We start from the raw sequence: 18,654 nt of genomic DNA, 5'->3' as shown, positions 1-18,654 counted from the left end.
TTGGTTTTACCTGTTCTTGACCTTGATGCAACTGGAGTCAGACAACAGGTACTCTCTTGGGTCTGGTGTCTTTCGCTCTGCCTATCCAGGAGGTTGCTCTTTGTTGTCACATGCATGAGAGCTTGTCCCTTCTGTCTCTGTGCAAAACTGCCTGGTTTGAAGAAGCCAAAGCGGCTCACTCGCCTGCTCCTGGGCATCCGGGTTGGCTCGCATTTTTGACAGTTAATGAAAAAAGCTGCTCTGAACATTCTTTATACTCCATAGGGTTTTGTGAAAATTAAATTAAATAATCTATTACGGTAAAGTGTTTAATACTGCGTTTAGACTTAGAGCACGTGCTCAAAAAACTTTTCTCCCGGATTTTTGTTGTTGTTGTTCATAAAAAGAAAACAAAAATTCAAACACTACCTAAGTGTGTAAAGAAAAAATGCCAGTCCTGTCCCTTTCACTCACCTGCTCCTTAGAGCTGATCACTTCACAGTTCAGTGTGTTTGCCTGGACTTTGCTGGTGTGTGAAGTTCTCTCTTTTTTTTTTTTTAATTTATTCATTTATTTTTATTTTTTTAATTTTTTTATTATTTTTTAAAGATTTTATTTATTTATTTGAGAGAGAGAGAATGAGAGAGAGCAAGCACATGAGAGGGGGGAGGGTCAGAGGGAGAAGCAGACTCCCTGCCGAGCAGGGAGCCCGATGCGGGACTCGATCCAGGGACTCCAGGATCATGACCTGAGCCGAAGGCAGTCGCTTAACCAACTGAGCCACCCAGGCGCCCTATTCATTTATTTTTAGAGATAGAGAGGGAGAGAAAAAGTGTGCGTGGTGGGGGGCGGGGTGCAGAGGGAGAGAGAAACTTAAGCAGACTCCGTGCTGAGTGCAGAACCCGATGTGGGGCTCGATCTTACCACCTGAGATCATGACCTGAGCTGAAACCAAGAGTCAGACGCTTAACTGACTGTACCACCCAGGTGCCCCTGAAGTTCTTTTTAATAAAAATAGTTTCATAGTAGTAATTATGCTGTTCTTATTCTTTTACAACTTTATTTTTATTAAGTCTGACTTTTTAAGAGTCCCCTTATCTGCATTGAAGGAGCAGCTTCAAGAGGGACGGACTGGGATGAGCTCCCGAACCAGTCTGTCAGGGCCTTCCACTCTGGCCTGGCAGGGCCGCTTTCAGGCTTTCCTCCGTGTGGAACCCAGGGTTTGGCTTCTGGAACCCTGGGTGCAAGTCCTGGCTCTCTTGTGCCCTGTTTGGGTGTGTTCTTGGGCTTCTGTGCCCTGAGCTTTGGTTTTCTTGTCTTTAATGCAGGAGAACCCACACCTGCCTCGTACGGATGCCATGAAGTCTAAATCTAAATGCGATAACATATAGGAAAGATTAATGTTTGGGTAGGAGATAACACATAGCAGAGTACAAAGTGGAAAGTGCAAGGTGGAAAGTGACGCATGTGTGCTGCTTAGTATGTAAAATCACGGGCTGTCAGAGCTAGAGGCCTCTGAGAAGTGAGCCCAGCCTGCCGTCTTACCTGGGAGGAAACCATGGTCCAGGGAAGGCTGCAGAGCCAGTGAGTGATGGAGCCAGAACCAAGCCAAGGGGGACATCGGCCCTGCAGCTTCTGAGCTCCCCCCTCTTCCCAGCAGAGGGGGTGCCCGCCATCCTCTGGTCCAGGAGGGTGGGGAAGCAGGAAGGTGGGGCAGAGGCGCGGGCACTTGGGTGGGGAAGGAGATGCTGCCCCAGTCTAGGCTACAGCACCTTCTCCATCCTAACTGTGCCCCCAAACTCGGACCTCTGTCCATTCCCTGGCCCCACAGAGCTCACTTCCTCCCCTAAGGAGCCAAACCAGCACCCCTGCTCCCTGCCCCCTCCTGCAGATAACAGCCTGGAGTTGTGTAGTCTCTGAGGCTCCTTCTAGCTCAGTGTTCGGATCTCCTGAGCCTTCACGCCCAGCCCCCCCAGCTTTTATAAGAGGATAGAGAGAGTTCCCCCAGGCCTGTGAGCTGATGGCCTAGACTGAGGTCTGGAATCCGGAAGCAAAACCCTGACCAGTCTGGGCTGGTGTCTGTGCCTCATTCACCCTGCTCCTCCCCAGGAAGAATTGGCACGATGTGATTTGCACGGAACCGGCCCAGGTGGGCTCCCCTCCCCCCTATATTTGGCCAGCGCGCTCAGTACCAGGCGCACCGAGGCAGAAGTGGCTCCTTGGGCTCTGGCTCCCGCCTCTTTTGGAGCCACAGTTCATTATAAAAGCACCGTGAGGGTGATATCAGGTTGCTGGGCAGGGCCACTGGGAGTGCCCTGTTGGTCCGGGGTGGGGTGGGAGCCCTCGGATCCCCTTTCAGGGCGAAGCTGTGGAGTGACACGTGTTCTAGTGGCAGTGAATGGTAACATCACAGAACTCCCGAGCAAAGACCAGGAGGCACCGCCCCCTCATGCTGGAGCTCTCACCTTGTGTGGCCCTGTTTTGGGCTCTCTGCCTTCAGCATCTTGGGTGGACCTCACCTGATCCTGTGAGGCGAGTCGAGGTGTCCTCCGCTCATTTTATAAATGAGGAACCCGAGGTCGGGCAAGAAAGTGCTGGAACCGAGCAACCTTGAATCCTAGGAAACCAGAGTGAAAGAGCCATGTGAGGTTATCTGGCCCTGTCACCGAATGGCTGAGCAAACCCAGGCCGAGAGTGCAGGCACATGGGGATTGGCACCCAGGGCCAGTATTCTTTCCATTCCATGGATAATAACCATAGTTAGTACCATAGTGGGGCCCCCAGTCTGCTCCTTTGAATGTTCTGAGACAGTCTAGTTAGGGCCATCCTTTGGAGAGCTGAGAAAATAGTCATCCAGCTTATTTTTCCTGTGGCTCAGATGAGGAACGTGGTTGAGAAATGCCCCGAGGACAAGCCTCCGGCAGCTCTGGAGTCCCTTCCTGGGCCTGAATCCCTCTTCACCCTGCCGCCTACCAGCAAGGTAGCCTTGGGCAGGTGGCCTAGCCCCTCTGAGCTGCAGGTTCCTCTCGGTGATGTGTGATAGTGCCTCCCTCACCGGACGGTTTGAAGGTGAAGGAGCCCTCAGTGAGTGCCATGATCATCCACATCCCCATCTCAGGAAGATGCTGCGCTCATCTCATGACTGAGCTGCTCAGAAACAGGGCTCCAGCCTGAGTTCCGGGCCCTTCCTGTCCCGCTGTGCAGTGCTGCTTCCTGGTTCCTGCTGCCACAAGCATCCCCCCTCCCCCCCCGCCCCGCCCCATGCCGTGTACACGGTCATACAGTGGGCCCTGCTCAGGTGGAAGACTTGCTTCGCTTCTTCCTGGGCACGGGACAGTGACTTCTGTGGGGCACACCGGTGGCCGGCAGGTAGGCAGGCCGGCAGCCTCTCCGCCTGCCTGGGACCTCGCCCCTGTGTGCTCGGCTCGTGACCGATGGGCTCCCGGCCTCCAGCCAGGCCCTCCCTGCATGGCCCCATGTGGGCTAGACTCCAGAACCTCTGCCCTACGGATGAGAGCGGCAGCAGGAAGCAGTCTGACAGGTCATTTCCCATTGAGCAGCCTGGCGTGAGAGCAGCCCTCAGCCTTTGGGGTCAGGCCGTCCTGGAATCAAGTATCAGCTGTGTTGCTTCCTGGCTGGGTGCCACGGGGGCAAGTTCTTTAAACTCCAAGCCTCAGTTTCTCCTCTGGAAAATGGAAATAGTGCCTACCTTACGGCATTGCTGAGGCCAAATGAGTAAACACAGGGCTTGGTGACAGTTCTCCCTTCTCATGCTGGCACTCAGCTCGTGGCCACACTGCGTCCCCCACGGCAGTGCATGCAGGTGTTACGCAGGGGCCTCGCGGGCCTCACCCAGACCTGGGAGGTGCCTCCAGGGGAGCTCTGTTACTCTTCCCTGGGGCACCAGCCAGCTCCTGGTCTCCCCTGGCAGATCACACACAGAGCCAGGGCATATTGGTCCTGCTGGGGATCTCAGAGGGACCCAGGAGTTTAGAGAGGGTGGGTGTCTCGCTCCCAAGGTCACATGGCAAGCAAGTGACAGCCTGAAGTGAACCTGGTTTCCTGTTCCTAGCCCAGCAGGCTAGAAAGCCAGGGCTCAGAGCTGGAGGAAGCATGCTGGGCTGTGGCTCTGGAGTCGGAAAGCCCCAACTGTAGGGCCTTGGTTCAGTCTCTTCACCACTCCCTGCCTCGGTTTCCTCAGCTACAGAATGGTACCGAGGTCAGAGAACCTTTAGGGGACTCATGCAGTGAGGTGTACAGCACATCACAGCGAAGAACTCAGTAAAAGGTAGTTGTAAAAAAAAAAAAAAGTGGGAGTAATGAGGGGTGCACTGTGTTCTACATGAGGACTGGCTTTGGAGTATGAGGCCTCGGTGTGCATCCCGACTCTGCCAACACCTTGCTATGTGACCTTGGCTGAGGTCCTGCCCTCTCTGAGCTTTATTCTTTGCATCTGTGGAATGGAGGGGTTGGACTGGAATGGTCTCGGAAGGCCCTGTCTCCTCAGACCTCCTATGGCTTCTTACTGAGGTTCTTGTTGAACCCCAGGAGAGGCCTGACCTCCCTTTGCTGTTCCTGTCACCCTGGGCCCTCCTGGCACCAGGACCAAGGCCTGCAGCCAGCCGTGTCCTCATCCTTTCTCTGCAGTGTCCTCTAAAGGGCAGCCTCTGAGCATGCTCAGCTCTCCCATCCACTCAGTACATCTCCTGGCTCTTAGAGGCCGGAGGTGACAAACTCTCCCAGTGGGCAGGGAGAGGAGACAGGGAGAGGCCCTCCAAGTGTGCCCTCTTGTGTTTCCCTCCTCATGATGCTCAGCCAGCTGGGCTGTTTTCAAAGTGTGTGGGAGCCTTTCGGGGCATCCCCAGGAGATGGATGCCTTGGGCACCTGCTTAGGGGAAGCTCTGGCCTCCCACCCTGCCAGCCTGCCTCTGGGACCCGCCGCTGAGGTTTCGGGGAACCTGAATCTGCACAGCCCAGCTACATCCACAGCTCCTGTAACCTGTACTCAGGTAGCCTGGAAGGCAGTTTTACAGATTTTAAAGGGGACAAGAAACAGGTTCAGTGGGGATCCAGAGGGCTTTTGCCTCCTCTCAGCCTGCCTCTGCCTCTCCTCAGCCTCCCCCCCGACCTCGCTGTCTCCCCTCTGCCTCGACCCAACCTCCCCCCAGCCTCTGCTCAGCCTCACCCCGACCTCCCCCTCTGCCTCCCCTCCTGCCTCCCTTCTGCCTCCTCGACCCTTCCCCTCAGCCTCCTTCAGCACCTCTGTAGGCTTCTGCCAGCCAGGCTCAGCCTGGAACCAATGATGACAGGCACAGGGTAGCAAGCCCTGTTTCGGAGGGGCTGCCTCAGAGGGTGGCCCCATCTCCCGACTGGCTGCGCCCTGGTGCAAGCAGGTCTGTGGGCCTGGGGACCCGGGGAACAGAGATGAGACCGTTGCCCTTTGCTGAGAGTGTTCTTTGGCAGTTCTTTGCTCCAGATACATAATCTCATTGGATCCTCAGAACAGCCCTTGTGGTAGAAATGATTATGAGCCTGCTTTTCAGATGAAGAAACTGAGATTCACCTGAGACTCTGAGCACCTGCCAAGGAGAGACTCGGCTTGTAGGTGGCAGAGCCGGGAGACCAGGCCGCTGGTTCTCAGGATCATGCTTTCTCTTAACCACGGGGCTCCCTGCTGGCTGAGTTTGGGTTGAAACCTTGGACAGATCCCTGAGGCAACTGTACCTCTGCTTGTTTTTCCAGATGTCACCTTTCCCAGCTATGTCACTGACGATCTTCCCGCCTGCACGTGGGACTGCCTCCCCTGGCCCAGGTCCAGTTGCTCTGCCTCAGTCCTCCAGAGCTCTAGCTGTCACTTGACTGCTGGGTCCTCCTCTCACTAGAACCTGGCTCCAGTGGAGGGCCCAGCCCCTCTGGTGGCATGATATTTCTCTTGTGCTCTTGTGGAACCCAAGTCAGGCGGCAGCCACGCTGGGCCGCAGAGGAGGCCGAGCCCTGGAGACCAGACATGCTCTGCTTTCTGGGAACAGGGAGGCCCCTTGCATCCCACCCCTCCGTCCAAGACCTGTCTTTCTCTTTGTCACGGCCACCTAGCGCCATGAACCTTGCTTATCGCCATGCTGGAGGGGAAGGAGGTGAGAGGCTCAGGACAGTACTGTGATTTGCCAGAGATCACAGAGAAGTTCAGGTTTAGAGCTGGGACAGAAGCCAGCTCCTGTGTTGGTAGACCAGGGCTCTTTACACCAGCCCGTGCTTCTGGCTATCCTACTCCTCATGAAGACTGTCCTGGGCCCAGATACTGCGCTTGTTGGCGTGGACAGAGATGGTGAGTGTGAAGTGCTTTGTCCAGTAGCAGAGCTCATCGGTCAGATGTCAGAGCTAGAAAGGCTCTCAACATGCCTCTGAGGATGGGGAAGGCCAGAGAAAGGCATGGGCTCGTTCAAAGCACCTAGTAAGTTGGTAGCAGGGTCTAGATTGGAACCCAGGTCTCCGAATCCCCAGCCTGGGCTTGGCTCGGGCTCTTCTTCTCCCCAAATGTAGCTTTCTGGTCTCCTGAGGCATGTGGAGGTGGACCGGGGGTGGGCTCGCCCATCCTGCCGGAATCTGCAGGAGGCAGTGCAAGCTGCCCCCGGAGCCTAGACTTAATAACTCTGCGGCTGGACCGCTCTCCCCACTCCAGGGTGCTAGGCCGGGGTGGCCAGCACCATCTCCCATTATTTCTTTCCCGAGGCGCTTGCAGACAGGACTTTCACATCGTCCCAGACCAGAGCCTTTCAGTGACTCTGCCTGAGCACTGGATTGGGAGTCCACAGTCCCAGGTTTGTGACCTGGCTCTGCTGCTACCCATGTGATCTTGGGAGAGTGTCTGGACCTCTCTGAACTTCTGTCTCTTCATTTGTTGTCTGCTGCCCAGAGAAATGGCTGCTTTGTGCCCACCTTTCCCAGCTATGTCACTGAGGCTCTTCCTCAGTGGAAAGGTCATCACTTCCTTTCCAGCCTTCACTGTCACCTGTGCTCAGTAGAAACCCGCTACCTACACCATGCTTATTCCCCACACCGCCTACCTTTCCACATGCTGCTGCTTTGCCCAGAAGGCCCTCCCAGGGCACTTCTAACCCCAGCTCCGCCTTCAGGCTCAGGCCAGCTCAGCTAGCATTGAGTGCACACGAGCCCTACTGCCACACGCTGGAGACGAGGTTAAATCAGCCTGGAATTCTGCCCTTGCAGAGTCATGCGGGCTCAACAAAGAAGTCTTAGTCTTTGCCACATGCCAGGCTCTGTGCTAAGTGCTGGAGCGTCAGAGAGGACTAGGACAGGGTCCCTGCCCTTGAGAGCCGTCTGGAGGGGGAGACAACCCGCCAACCACACAGTGTGAGCGGTCTCTTAATGGAGGGCTGCAGGATTCCAGACTCAAGGGTGACGAGTTTCTGCCCCGGGGGCCATTTAGGGAAAGCTGCTGGAGGAACTGGAGTGCCTCTCCAGTAACCCACCAAACAAAGCCTCTGGTTTGCTCGGTGCTCTCCTATCTGTGGTCCTACATGGTCCTCACAACAACCTTGCTAGGTCATCAAGGCAGAAGATGATCAGATGAGCAAATTCTGATAGTAAGCCTACTGTGTGATGGGCACAACTCTAGGTGCTAGGGGTACAACAGCAGTCGTGACAGTCTGCCCTCATGGAGGAGGACAGGGGACCCAGCATGCACAGACTTCAGGTAGTGGGGAGTGCTGTAGAGAAAGATAAACCAGGGTGAGTGGATAGAGGGGGCCTGGGGAAGACCTCCCTGAGGAGGAGGCATTTGAGCAGGGACCTGAAAGACGGAGGGAATCTGTTGTTCAACTATGTGGTGCAGAGTGTTTCAGGCAGAAGGAAGAGTAAATGCAAAGGCCCTGAGGTGGAATTGTTCTGTTCAAGGAAAAGCAAGGAGGCTGTAGAGCCAGAGAGGGGTTTGCCACTGGGTTGGAGGTGGGGTATAAGAGAAAGGAGTCACGATGATTCCAGGGTTTGGGATGTGAGCAACTGAATGATACGGGGGCAACAGGGACCACTATAGGAGGATCATGTCTGGTGGTAGGGAAATGAGAGTTCAGCTCCTGTACCCTTGCCACTGCGAGTCCACCCCATGCGCACCCAGACACACCGGCCTGTGGGTCACCCGTGCCCACCCCTCCGGGCAGCCTCCTCATCTCTCAGGCCCTACGCCAAGCTCAGTCCCCTGAGAGTCATGTTCTCTCGTCAATGTCTTTCTGGCCCTTCTGAGAGGTCACCGAAAAGCCCAAGTTGAGGGGGAGCTGACAACTCTTCTTTATCGCTGCCCACAGATCCTGTGAAGCACTGACTGAGCTGGGAGGGGCGGAAGGCACCCCCCCATGCTTCCCTGGGTACTGTCCTCTCTCTCCCACCCAGCCAGCGCCTCTGAAGTCTTGTCTTGTTTTCCCTTCAGAGCATCCCCTCCCGCCCCTCCCCTGGAGCAGCTGAAAATGGGATGCTGGGCCTTGCTTTCTACAGGGCTGTTGTCCTGGAAATGGTAGAATTTCTCTTTGTGTTGCTTTGATGATTTTGTGAGCAAGTTCAAGTTATATATAATGGATCTAATTCATTGTTAAGCTTCTAAGCTGAGTGACATTCACCTGGAAAGGACACGAAGGACAACAGGTATTTGGTATACTCAATTTCAGTTTTCTCCTAAATTTGCATTTTTGCAAACGCTACCCCACCCCCACTAAAGGAAAAGAAAAGAGAAATCCAGCTTTCCCAAGGTCTAAAGTTTCTGGAAATGGAACCTCTCTTACAGAGCATCTTGTTTCTTCCCCTGTGGGCAGGTGTGCGAGGGGCTCCTGCAGGTCCTGAGAACAGTCTTGGAAGGAGGAGGGCCGGGGATGGGGATGGGCGGGGGAGAGGAAGCCTCACATCTGGGGAGCCACCCACTGGGCACCTGGAGAGGAAGAGGGGGGTGGCTTAAGTCCAGGTTTTATTCCAGCTCAAGCGTTCCATGCTTTCACTTCTCCACGCTGCATGGTTGAAATTCGGGGAGCCGAGAAGGGCCTCCTTTGCAAGGGGTGTGATTTAGGTTTCTCTGATGCCGATGGCCCTACGGGGTCAGGTGAAGGAACAGAAGAAGTGGAAGCAGAGGCCCTCGGTTTCACTGCCAGCCACAAGGGCAGGGCCTGCCTGGGGCTCTTCGTGGAGGATCTCAGTATGAGAAACCAGCCTTCATCCTGATGCTGTCATGGAGGGACTGTTCAGTATCCTATGGCATGGGCAAGGCCATGGGTAGGGTGAGATCACTCCAAAGGGGCTGGGGAGGCAGTGGGAGAAGAGGTAATCTTGGGTCTGAACCACTGCTCTGGGACCTTGGGGCACATAAGCGGTCATCTGTCTGATGTTCTCTTTACTTATCTTAAAATGGGGGATAATAATAATACCTCCTGCATTAGGGTTGTTGAGAAAATTAAATGAGATGCTTCAGTAAAGTGTTTGGGAATTTTGTATACCGACCTGTTCATGGTGTGGATTTGAGGGTGGGAGGGTGTCTTGTATAGCAGGTGAAGGGAAAGGAGGAGAATCACTGGGAGATCCTCCTCCTCCTTATGTACTTAGATCCTGTTGGGAAAAAGTTTTAAATGACCATGCGTTCTGTTTACAGTCATCAAAGTACTGTATTTCCATTTTGGAAAAAAAAATCAAAAGAAACCAGTATGTATAGCATGTACCTGCCAGGGACCCAAACCAGCCACAAGTCTTTGGAGCCTGAGGTCCTACCCCACCCCCCTGAGCTGCCATCCTCACTGGCTGCCTGGAAACCTCTGGCTTGCCAGGCCCTATTGTTGCCTCCTGGAGCTCTGTATCTAGTCAACACACATGGACTGTTTACTGCAAGTCCCTGGTCCCTGTCCCTCCACCCCCCTTCTCTTGTGACTCATCCTCCACCTCGAGACACAGGGACTCTCAATCCCATGCCTTTCCTGTGGGGGGTGGGGAGAATCTGCTGGAGTGAAGTTCATCCAAAAATGTTTGTGGGGCGCTTAGGTGATTGGGAGGCTGGGCTGGGTACCAAGAAGTGCCGCCCCAGTGGGGTGAATTGGGGTCGGGGCTGCTGAAGTGCGTCCTTGAGACCCAGGGGAAAGGCCAGTGGGAGCGAAAGGCAGGGTAGGAGTAGAGCCTGGCTCAAGGCCGGGTCAGGGGCATTGGGGGCCAGACCTGCACGTCAGGGGACCCTCCGAGGCCTGCGGCGCCAGCTGGATCCCCTGACTCAGTTCCTTGCATGGCCTGCCTGCTCCATCTGTGAGCCAATGTCTCCCTCCCTGGACAGTCTCATTCCCATGCTGGCTGGAGGTTTCAGGGTCCTCAGAGGACTACTGAGATCCACTCTCTGCTCATTTGTTCACACTCTTCCCCCTCTGGTCTCCTGCCCACGAGGCCCAGCTTCAACCCCACGTCCTTTAGGAAGCTTCCACCATTCCCTGAACCTGGTTTTCCTGAGCATCGCCCTGTGGGCCCCAGGGCCGTGTGCTGGGATGCCAAGCAGACTAGAACACCTAGCTACAGAGCTCCTGGCTGCACGGTTAGGAGGAGCACCTGACTCAGCTTCGGGAGTTCGGGAAAGGCTTCTCAGAGGAGGTGACACCGCCACCGTTAGGGAAATTAGGTTTTGAAAGGTGGGTGGAAGTTCAAGGTGAAAAATAGTTTCCCTCTGTGTGCACAGAATTAGGGTTGGGGTTTGAGGACTTCTGGCAAGTGGAGTTCAGGGATTGGGGATGGTAGGTTAAGTGCTGAGGGTTAACCCTGAGCTCGGCCAGCTCCCTGACCCTGGAAACCTGATCATAGCACCTGCTCTGGAACACCTCTCCTGCGAGGTCTCTGCGAGGGCCCGGCTGTCGCTGTGTCACTCTGCCTATTGCTTTCAAGTCTCCTCGGCCACCAGGTCCCCCCCAGCCTAGGTGGCATTTCTGTCCTTCCCTCTTCTTCATCAGTCATCTCTCATGTCAGTCTGCTGCTTCGCAAAGTACGTGTTGCTTCTGTGTCCAACCCCTTGATTCTCACTTGTCTACACACGAGGAAACTGAGGCCGGTCTGTGGGGCGATGATATGCCCAGAGCATCGTGGTTACTAGAGGACCGAGCTAGGCCTCGAATCCAGGTGTCGGCCTCCTGGTCCAGTCTTCTTTTCTCCACACCTCAGGCAGCCTAATACATGCCGTTTGTGTTCTCAGAGAGCTTTTTTAGCTCATTTCCTACCCACACTCGATGTTCTGGGGAGGTGGAACCCTGTCTCCCTGGAGCGAAACAAGCAAGAAATAGAGGTGCCATGCGGAAGACGAGAGGGGGAGGCACGGAGAGCCCGACTCCCCCGGCCTGGGGGACGAGTCCTGCCCAGGTACTTGGAACAGACTTATTTATGGCTGCATCCACAACGGAGGCATATTGCAAACTGGAATGCTCTTCTCCTTGATCCCGACAGGCTTTGTTTCCATCGACGCAGCATGGCACAAAAAGCTGGCAATCTGGAGACCTGGGTTCTAATTTTGCCTCTGCCACTTGCCAGCTAGGCAGCCTTGGGCAAGTCACTTCACCTCTCTGCTCCTCAGTCTCTTCATCTTTCAAATGAGGGTCTGGGTACAAGAGAGGAAACGAGAGGAGCTCCATAGAACTCCCAGTGCAGGACCTTGTATCAGACACTCGGGAGTGTCTAGTAAGTGCTTTTCTTCTCTGTGCTGGAGACTGTATCTTCAAGTGAGTCGTGATCAAATACAATATCACTGAGTGGGCACTATCAGTTTACATGTTTAAAAATTGTCATTCATCGGGTGGCTCCCGGAGGCCAGGAGCTCTTCCGTGACACTTACACAGCTCCCCTGGGGGTGGCGGCATCACCCCAGTTACAGAGGAAGGACCAAGATTCAAAGACACATGCAACATGTATCATGTGGCATCTCCCTTGCTCTACACAATAGCATTCATATTTGGATATTGGCAAAGGCTTGGTGAAGACAGCCTGCCTTCTTATTTCTCTTTCCTTTTTTCCTTGTTTTTTATTTATTCATTACCCTTAACATCTATTCGCTATGTGCAGGATACTTGTCCTGGGCTGTTTAGAGGATAGAGACCCTAGAATGACTCTCCTGCTTCTCTCTCTTTCTCTCGCTCGCTCTCTGGCAAACTTCTCTTGATCCCTCAAAGCCCAGTCCAAATGGTCCCTGCCCTGGGAACATCACCTACTCTTGAAATTTAGCCATCCCCACCTCCTTCCTCTTTCCTACACTTGTCATCTAAAGGGCAGCTTTATCTCAGTTCACAAATGGTTAATGCCTACTATTATGCTGGAAGCTGGAGACCCAGATGACTCTATTCCACCCGTAGGGAGCTTAACGCCCAGTGATGGACAAGTTTACCCCAACAGGTCTTGGTAATGTAGAGTGATTCATGTTATACTTTGGTTTTGAAGAAAATTATACTAATAATAGCAGTCACCACTTTTTGCTAACATTGAGCACCAGCGATGTTTGGCATGCTTTGCCCCGATTACTTCCTCTTGTACTCCAGACACCATCTGGAATAGGCTTTTACACAGATGGGGAAACTGAGAGTAGAAGATAAAACAGAAATGCCCAAGGCTGCCCAGCTATGAACCCTGATTAGAACCCAGGGAGGCCTGGCTCGCATGTCTTTGTCCCTCTGCTGGTCTGTTTATCAACCTGCTGGGACACTGGCTGAGTGTGTTCTGAGTGTGTCCTTTTTCCTTGGTCCTCATAGCTGACGTTGATGGTGGAAAGAATTGGAGCTCCTCCTACCCCAAAGGAGCCTCCAGCCCCAGCGGAGACCGGAGCTGTATACAGATCAGGCAGACAGGGGCTGAGCATTCTGATCATTCCCACCTCCTGCCTTAGAAATTTAGCCAGTAAGACTGAGCACTTCTGGCTGAGTTAACTTGGGAGGGCTTTCTGGAGGTGGCAGACCTAAAAGATAGGAGGGATTTCCCAAGGTTCTTACTAGCCAGTGGAGTGGAAGGGGAGCAGTGGTGAGACTTCCCTGGAGGAGCGCTCATGGAAAGAATACCATCTCTGGCCCTCTCAGAGCCTCTTTGGGCCTGGGCACTGACACTCCCCTTAGAAACAAAATAAGGATAAAAGCAGAGATGATGTGATGAGTGGCTAAGAACACAAACTCTGGAGCCAGACTGCCTGGGTTTGAGTCCGTGATCAGCTACTTGACTTTGAGCAGGTTGCTTAACCTTTCTGTCCCTCAGTTTCCTCATCTATGAAACGAGGGGATGGTCATCGTGACCCCAGAACTGTGATGAGGTGCGAATGAGATAAAAAGTATCCGAGCGCCCCGCTCTAAACTGTGGAGTGCCAGGTTTTCGTTGGGAGGTATTACCTTTCAGGACTAGTTGAGACTGGTTGCTGGGGCAGTTGAAGAGGGAGTTAGATAAATGGAATCGTGTGCAACCAGGAATCCCTTGGGACCTGGCCGAGTTGCAGCCCCAGAGCAGTCCTCAGGCCTGGAACTAGGGCGGCAGAGCCCCTCCTCGCACACCCCGGGGTTTCTGGTGACCAGCACGGGTGCGCCAAGGAGGCCCCTGCCCCGGCACTCCCCTCTGACTGCCCCGCCCCGGGGAGAGACACAGGAAGTGGGATCTGGGGTGTCCGGTCACCCTGGCAACCGAGGGTGACGTGGAACAGCTTTGCCTGCTGCTTGCTCCATTGCCCCAGTCTCAGCAGATGGGGACCGTCCCAGGGGGTGGAAATAAGCTTTCTCATGGTGGAGCGCAGCGAAGCTGCAGAGGCGCCGGGAGCCCCTCGCCAGTTTGAGGTTGGCTCAAGTGTCTGTTCAGTGTGCCTCCGTGTGTGTGTGTGTGTGTGTGTGAGAGAGAGAGTGTGAGCGTGTGTGAGAAAGGGTGCGAATGAGTGTAAGAGTGTGTTATAAGAGCTAGAGTGTGGATGAGTGTAAGAGGGAGTGAGCGTGTAAGGGAGTGGGTGAGTATAGAGCGAGGGAGTGTGTGTAAGAGTGGGTGAGTGTGAGGAATGTGTATACGAGCTAGAGTGAGGCTGAGTATGTGTACAAGGGAGTGTGTAAGAGTGCGAGAGCACACGTTGAGAGTGGGGAGTGTGTGAGAGAGAATGTGTGGGGGTGAGTGTGTACGAGGGAGCTGGTGAGCGTGTAAGAGGGCGTGAGAGTGGGTGAGTGTGTGTGTCCCTCCGTCCCCTGCAGTTGCCAGCACTGGACACAGAGCCACCTCTGCCCTCCCTTGGCGGGGACTGTGTGGGCAGGTTCGCCCGGCGGCTCGGACACGAGGAACTCCACACCTTCTCGCGTCCCTGCCCTGGGAGGACTGGATGCCCCCCAGGAGGCCGTGTGGTTTGAGAGCTCCCCGCACCTGGAGCTTCCTGCATTCTCACGGTGGAATGGTCATGTGACATTGGCAGGTCACTGGTTGTCTGTGAGTCTCAGTTTCCCTGACCGAGGAGCAGAGGGTTTGGATGATCTCCAGAGTCTGTCCCAGCTCTCCTGGCTCTGGATTTGACTCTAACTGCCTCTGCCCCACCCCAGATGCCATCCTGGTGACATCACGGTGCCACAGTTTGGGCCTTGGGAGTTTTGCCTTATTTCTTGGCATCTTGGGATCTCACCTTAATGGTGGGCTTTTGTCGGGGGACTGGGGGCCCCAACCGTGCCCCTTTCACCACACCTGGTGTCAGCAAACTTCCTGCATTTTAAGGAGACTCTTCAGGGCTGCAGGGTGGGAACAGCTGGTGGAGTCAGGGCCTTGGAAGGGGGACAAGCCAGAACAGGCCCGCAGCCCCCGCCTGCCTACACCGCTGTGCCCTTCCCCACCCGCTGGAAGCTTGCTTTTCAGTAATGTGCTGCCTACCCGAGGTAAGGAGCCAAGAGTGGATCCCAGACCTTCCTCTTAAGCCCGGGCCCCTCCCTCCCCTGCCCTTGCCCGTCAGGGCCTGCTCGCCAAGAGGCAGGGCCGACACAGGAAGACCCGGAGGGACTGGCTCTGGGAACATGGCTCCAGCCCCAGGTACTGTGGGAGCCAGCTTCTGTGGACGAAAGTGCACTGCACCCAGGTCAGGAGGCCCAGGACCTAGCAGTCCTTGGTGGCCTGGGCCTGTCGTGCCTCCTCTGAGCTCCAGGTTTTACCTCTGTCAAACAGGAATGCCAGCCGTCTCTTAACCTAGTGAGGGAGGCCTGGTGGCCCGAAGGTCCTGAGACTGGGAAAAGCTGTTCCCATGAGTTTGTCATGGAGGTTCTGACTCTGAGTCCCCTTCGTGTCCCCAGTGCACAACACCAGCCCGGCTCAGAGAAAATACCCATGTTTGAGTAAAAGATTGAGTAGCTCTCTCTACTACAGATATTCTAAGCTAGAGTAGAACTTCTCCCTTAGACTCTGGGGAAGCCACTGAGTCTTGCCAAGCCCCAGCTTTCTCTTCTGCCAAGTGGGGACAATGTGAACCCCACAGGGCGATTCGAGGACTAAAGAGATGCTCTGTGCTAGGTTCCCAGCACAGTGCCTGGCTCGCGGTGCACCTTCAGGAATAATGAGTGTTCTTCATGTTCCCACTCTTGGCTTGTTTCACTTGTCCCCTTTCCCCATCCCTCCGTGTGGTCCTCATCTCTGGGTCTGCAGTGCACAGTGGGGCACTTTCGGGGGCCAGGCAAGCTTTGATGGCAGAGAGGGATGGGGAGGCATTTTTAAAGTGTAATGTGCTAGGCGGAGGCAGAGGCCGTCCGCTACTTGCCCTGGGCTGTCTCTTCAGACTGTGCCTTTTTCTCTTGGTGCTCACTTCCAGCGCAGGTGCTCAATTCCAGGCTAGGGTGTGGAGGTCAGCTGGACTCCTGGCCTTGAGAAGCGGCTTCCTGGTGGCTGCCAGGGTTCTGCTCCCCTCGACCCCCTCGCCATCCTATCTCCCCTCCAGGGCAGTGCACATCTCTGGGTGTGGTACTATTGTCCTGTCTTCGCTGCTCCTGCCTGGGTTGTCTGACCTCGCTGGGTGCCAGGGAGAGAGAGGAATTGGGGCAGCGACTGTGGATTGAAGGTTCGAGAAGGAGAGGCACCAGAGAAGGCCTCCTGCCCTACCATGAGCAGACGGGTGGTCCGGGAATGCTTCCTGGGGCAGGAAGCAGGTAGAAGCCTGTGGTGTCAGCCACACACAGTAGGGATAGAGGTACAGGAATAGTGTTCTGGAGAGACAGACTAGACCAGGCAAAGACCTGCAGGCAAAAGAGGATGTGGCTCCTTTAGGGGGAGATGTCCCTTCCAGTGCACCAGCCAACCGAACACTGGGACTTACTGGTAGACACTACAAAACTGGGGAATTTTTCAGCAAGAGGTGAGTTTGGTCAGGTCTGTTTTGAAGCCAGGAGAATGCACGTAGCAGCTCTGGGGTTCTCTCCTGGCCTAGGATGGAGACGTGTTTTTTTCCAGCATGTTTTGAGTGTCTCCTGGGAGCTTGGTGCCAGTGTTCTGGGCCTAGCTAGTGTTTCGAGTGTGAGTCTTGACTTATAGTTCTGCTGGCACTACCTAGATTAGTGCTCGAGAGGGGGAGGGGCTTCGGGCATGGGGAATGATGTTTCTTCTCCTTCCCAAGGATCTCAGGGGTAATAAGAGCCAAAGCCTGGCCAGGTGGGTTATCAGGAATTATGTGAGTAATGGCCTAGCCCTGTGCATTTTCAAATCAGTAGATACTTACTGCATACCTACTATGTCCCTAGCCCTGGGCATCTGATTATAAACAGGGAATCTGCCTGCACAGAGCATGTAGGCTAGGGAGGGGAGGAGGAAAGCAAGAGCTTTCACCTTGAACAAAGTATCATACTTTCTTAACCAAGCTGACCCTGGGGTTTTTGGTACCCAGCATGCAGATAGGTGCTGGGGTCTTGTCTACCTACCTCCCCACCCCAAAACAAACCAGAACCCCTTAGGGAGCTTGGGGCCAAACCTGGCACTGAGAGAGTACCTCTCAGAAGGGACTTTTTGCTACTTCCTAGCTCTGGGTTTGGGGCCCTAGGGTGGGCCAGTGCTGCTGGCTCAGGGAGAGGGTTGGCAGGTCTCAGGCAGAGGGGCATGTTTGTGCCTTGATGAGGACGGAGAGCAGGGGTCGACTTACAGAACTTAGGCGTTTGATGGGAGCTGGGGGTTCAGACCTGGGTTCTGTCCTGGTTCTGCTGCTAATTTGCTGTGTGCCCTTGGGCAAGTCCTTTCCCCTTTCTGAGCCTCGGTTGCTCCATCTCTAAAGTGGAGGAGATTAGGCTAGAAACAGATGGCAGATAGGTTTTGTCTCACCTGCAAATTTCATTAATCGCTGTTTGGCTTCTTGAGCAGCTCTGTGGGCTCGGCAGGAAAGTGCCCGAGTCTAGGAATGGAGGTGTAGGTAATGCCCTTGGATACCTGAAGCCTCGGTAATTAGTGGATCATTTCTGCCTTCTGGAGGCATACAGAGCTGCTTCTTTCTACCACTCTGACAGAGACAGGGATAACATCTGTATATCCTTTGAGAAAAACACTTCAAAAACATTGTCGCTTACTGTATACAGCAGACCGTGGGAAGCTGGTATTACCACTTCCATGTCCCGGGCAAGGAAGTCAAGGCTCAGAGAGTTACCAGAGCGGCCCTTTGAGGCCGAACCCTGTCACCAGCTGTCTTATCTCCAGCCCCGTCCCCAGCCTCGCGTCCCGGCTCGCCGCAAGCCCATGGCCTCCTGTTCTCTCACCCTCCGCAGGTTTCCATGTGATCCCCACTATCTCGAGCATCGTCCCAGAGAGCTGCCTGCTGATTGTGGTGGGGTTGCTGGTGGGGGGCCTGATCAAGGGCGTGGGCGAGAAGCCCCCCTTCCTGCAGTCAGACGTCTTCTTCCTCTTCCTGCTGCCGCCCATCATCCTGGACGCGGGCTACTTCCTGCCGCTGCGGCAGTTCACGGAGAACCTGGGCACCATTCTGATCTTTGCCGTGGTGGGCACACTGTGGAATGCCTTCTTCCTGGGCGGCCTCATGTACGCCGTGTGCCTGGTGGGCGGCGAGCAGATCAACAACATAGGCCTCCTGGACAACCTGCTCTTCGGCAGCATCATCTCCGCCGTGGACCCCGTGGCCGTGCTGGCCGTCTTCGAGGAGATCCACATCAACGAGCTGCTGCATATCCTTGTCTTCGGGGAGTCTCTGCTCAATGACGCCGTCACTGTGGTGAGGGGCCCAGACCCGAATCCAGGTCCAGAGTGAATCCCACCTCCACCCGCTAATCACAGTAGCAAAACAGCAGATGTCCCTTCCTGCTGGCTGTGTGCCAGGCGTCGTGCTGAGCACTCGACGTGCATTATCTCATGTAATCCTTGTGATGCCCTTAGGAAGTGCTTTTTATTCTCCTTTACCGAGGAGGCAGCAGGCCCACCAAAGTCAGACGACTTGCTAACATGTGATAGGACCAAGGTTAGAAGCCAGATCTGTCAGACGTCAGGGCCTGAGCTCCTGGCCTTTCCAGGCCATACCTCTCTGTCCCTGACTTGGACTGTGAGATGAACTTGGTTAAATTATATATCATCTTTAGACTTCATTTTACCCTTTATAGGCTGTTGAGCCTGGGAGGACCAGTGCAGCTGTCCTGTTGGCTGCACCCTAAGTTACAGTTCGGTTTGTGCAGAGTTCAGAGGCAGCCGTGGTGGAAAGGGACCCTG

The 18,654-nt window shown here is 54.7% G+C and overlaps 1 protein-coding gene across 1 annotated transcript in view; it reads left to right on the top strand.

Annotated features, from left to right (window-relative positions):
* SLC9A1 (solute carrier family 9 member A1) overlaps positions 1-18,654 on the top strand; it is a 48,989-nt gene that overhangs the window by 18,091 nt on the left and 12,244 nt on the right. Inside the window, exon 2 of the mRNA XM_021684146.1 lies at positions 17,706-18,166. Coding sequence (XP_021539821.1) covers positions 17,706-18,166 — 461 coding nt within the window. The remainder of the gene's footprint in view (positions 1-17,705; positions 18,167-18,654) is intronic.

The sequence above is a fragment of the Neomonachus schauinslandi genome, chromosome 4 (genome assembly GCF_002201575.2).
Source record: "Neomonachus schauinslandi chromosome 4, ASM220157v2, whole genome shotgun sequence".
In the NCBI taxonomy this organism is placed as follows: domain Eukaryota; kingdom Metazoa; phylum Chordata; class Mammalia; order Carnivora; family Phocidae; genus Neomonachus; species Neomonachus schauinslandi.
This window is presented reverse-complemented; position numbering and strand designations above follow the sequence as displayed.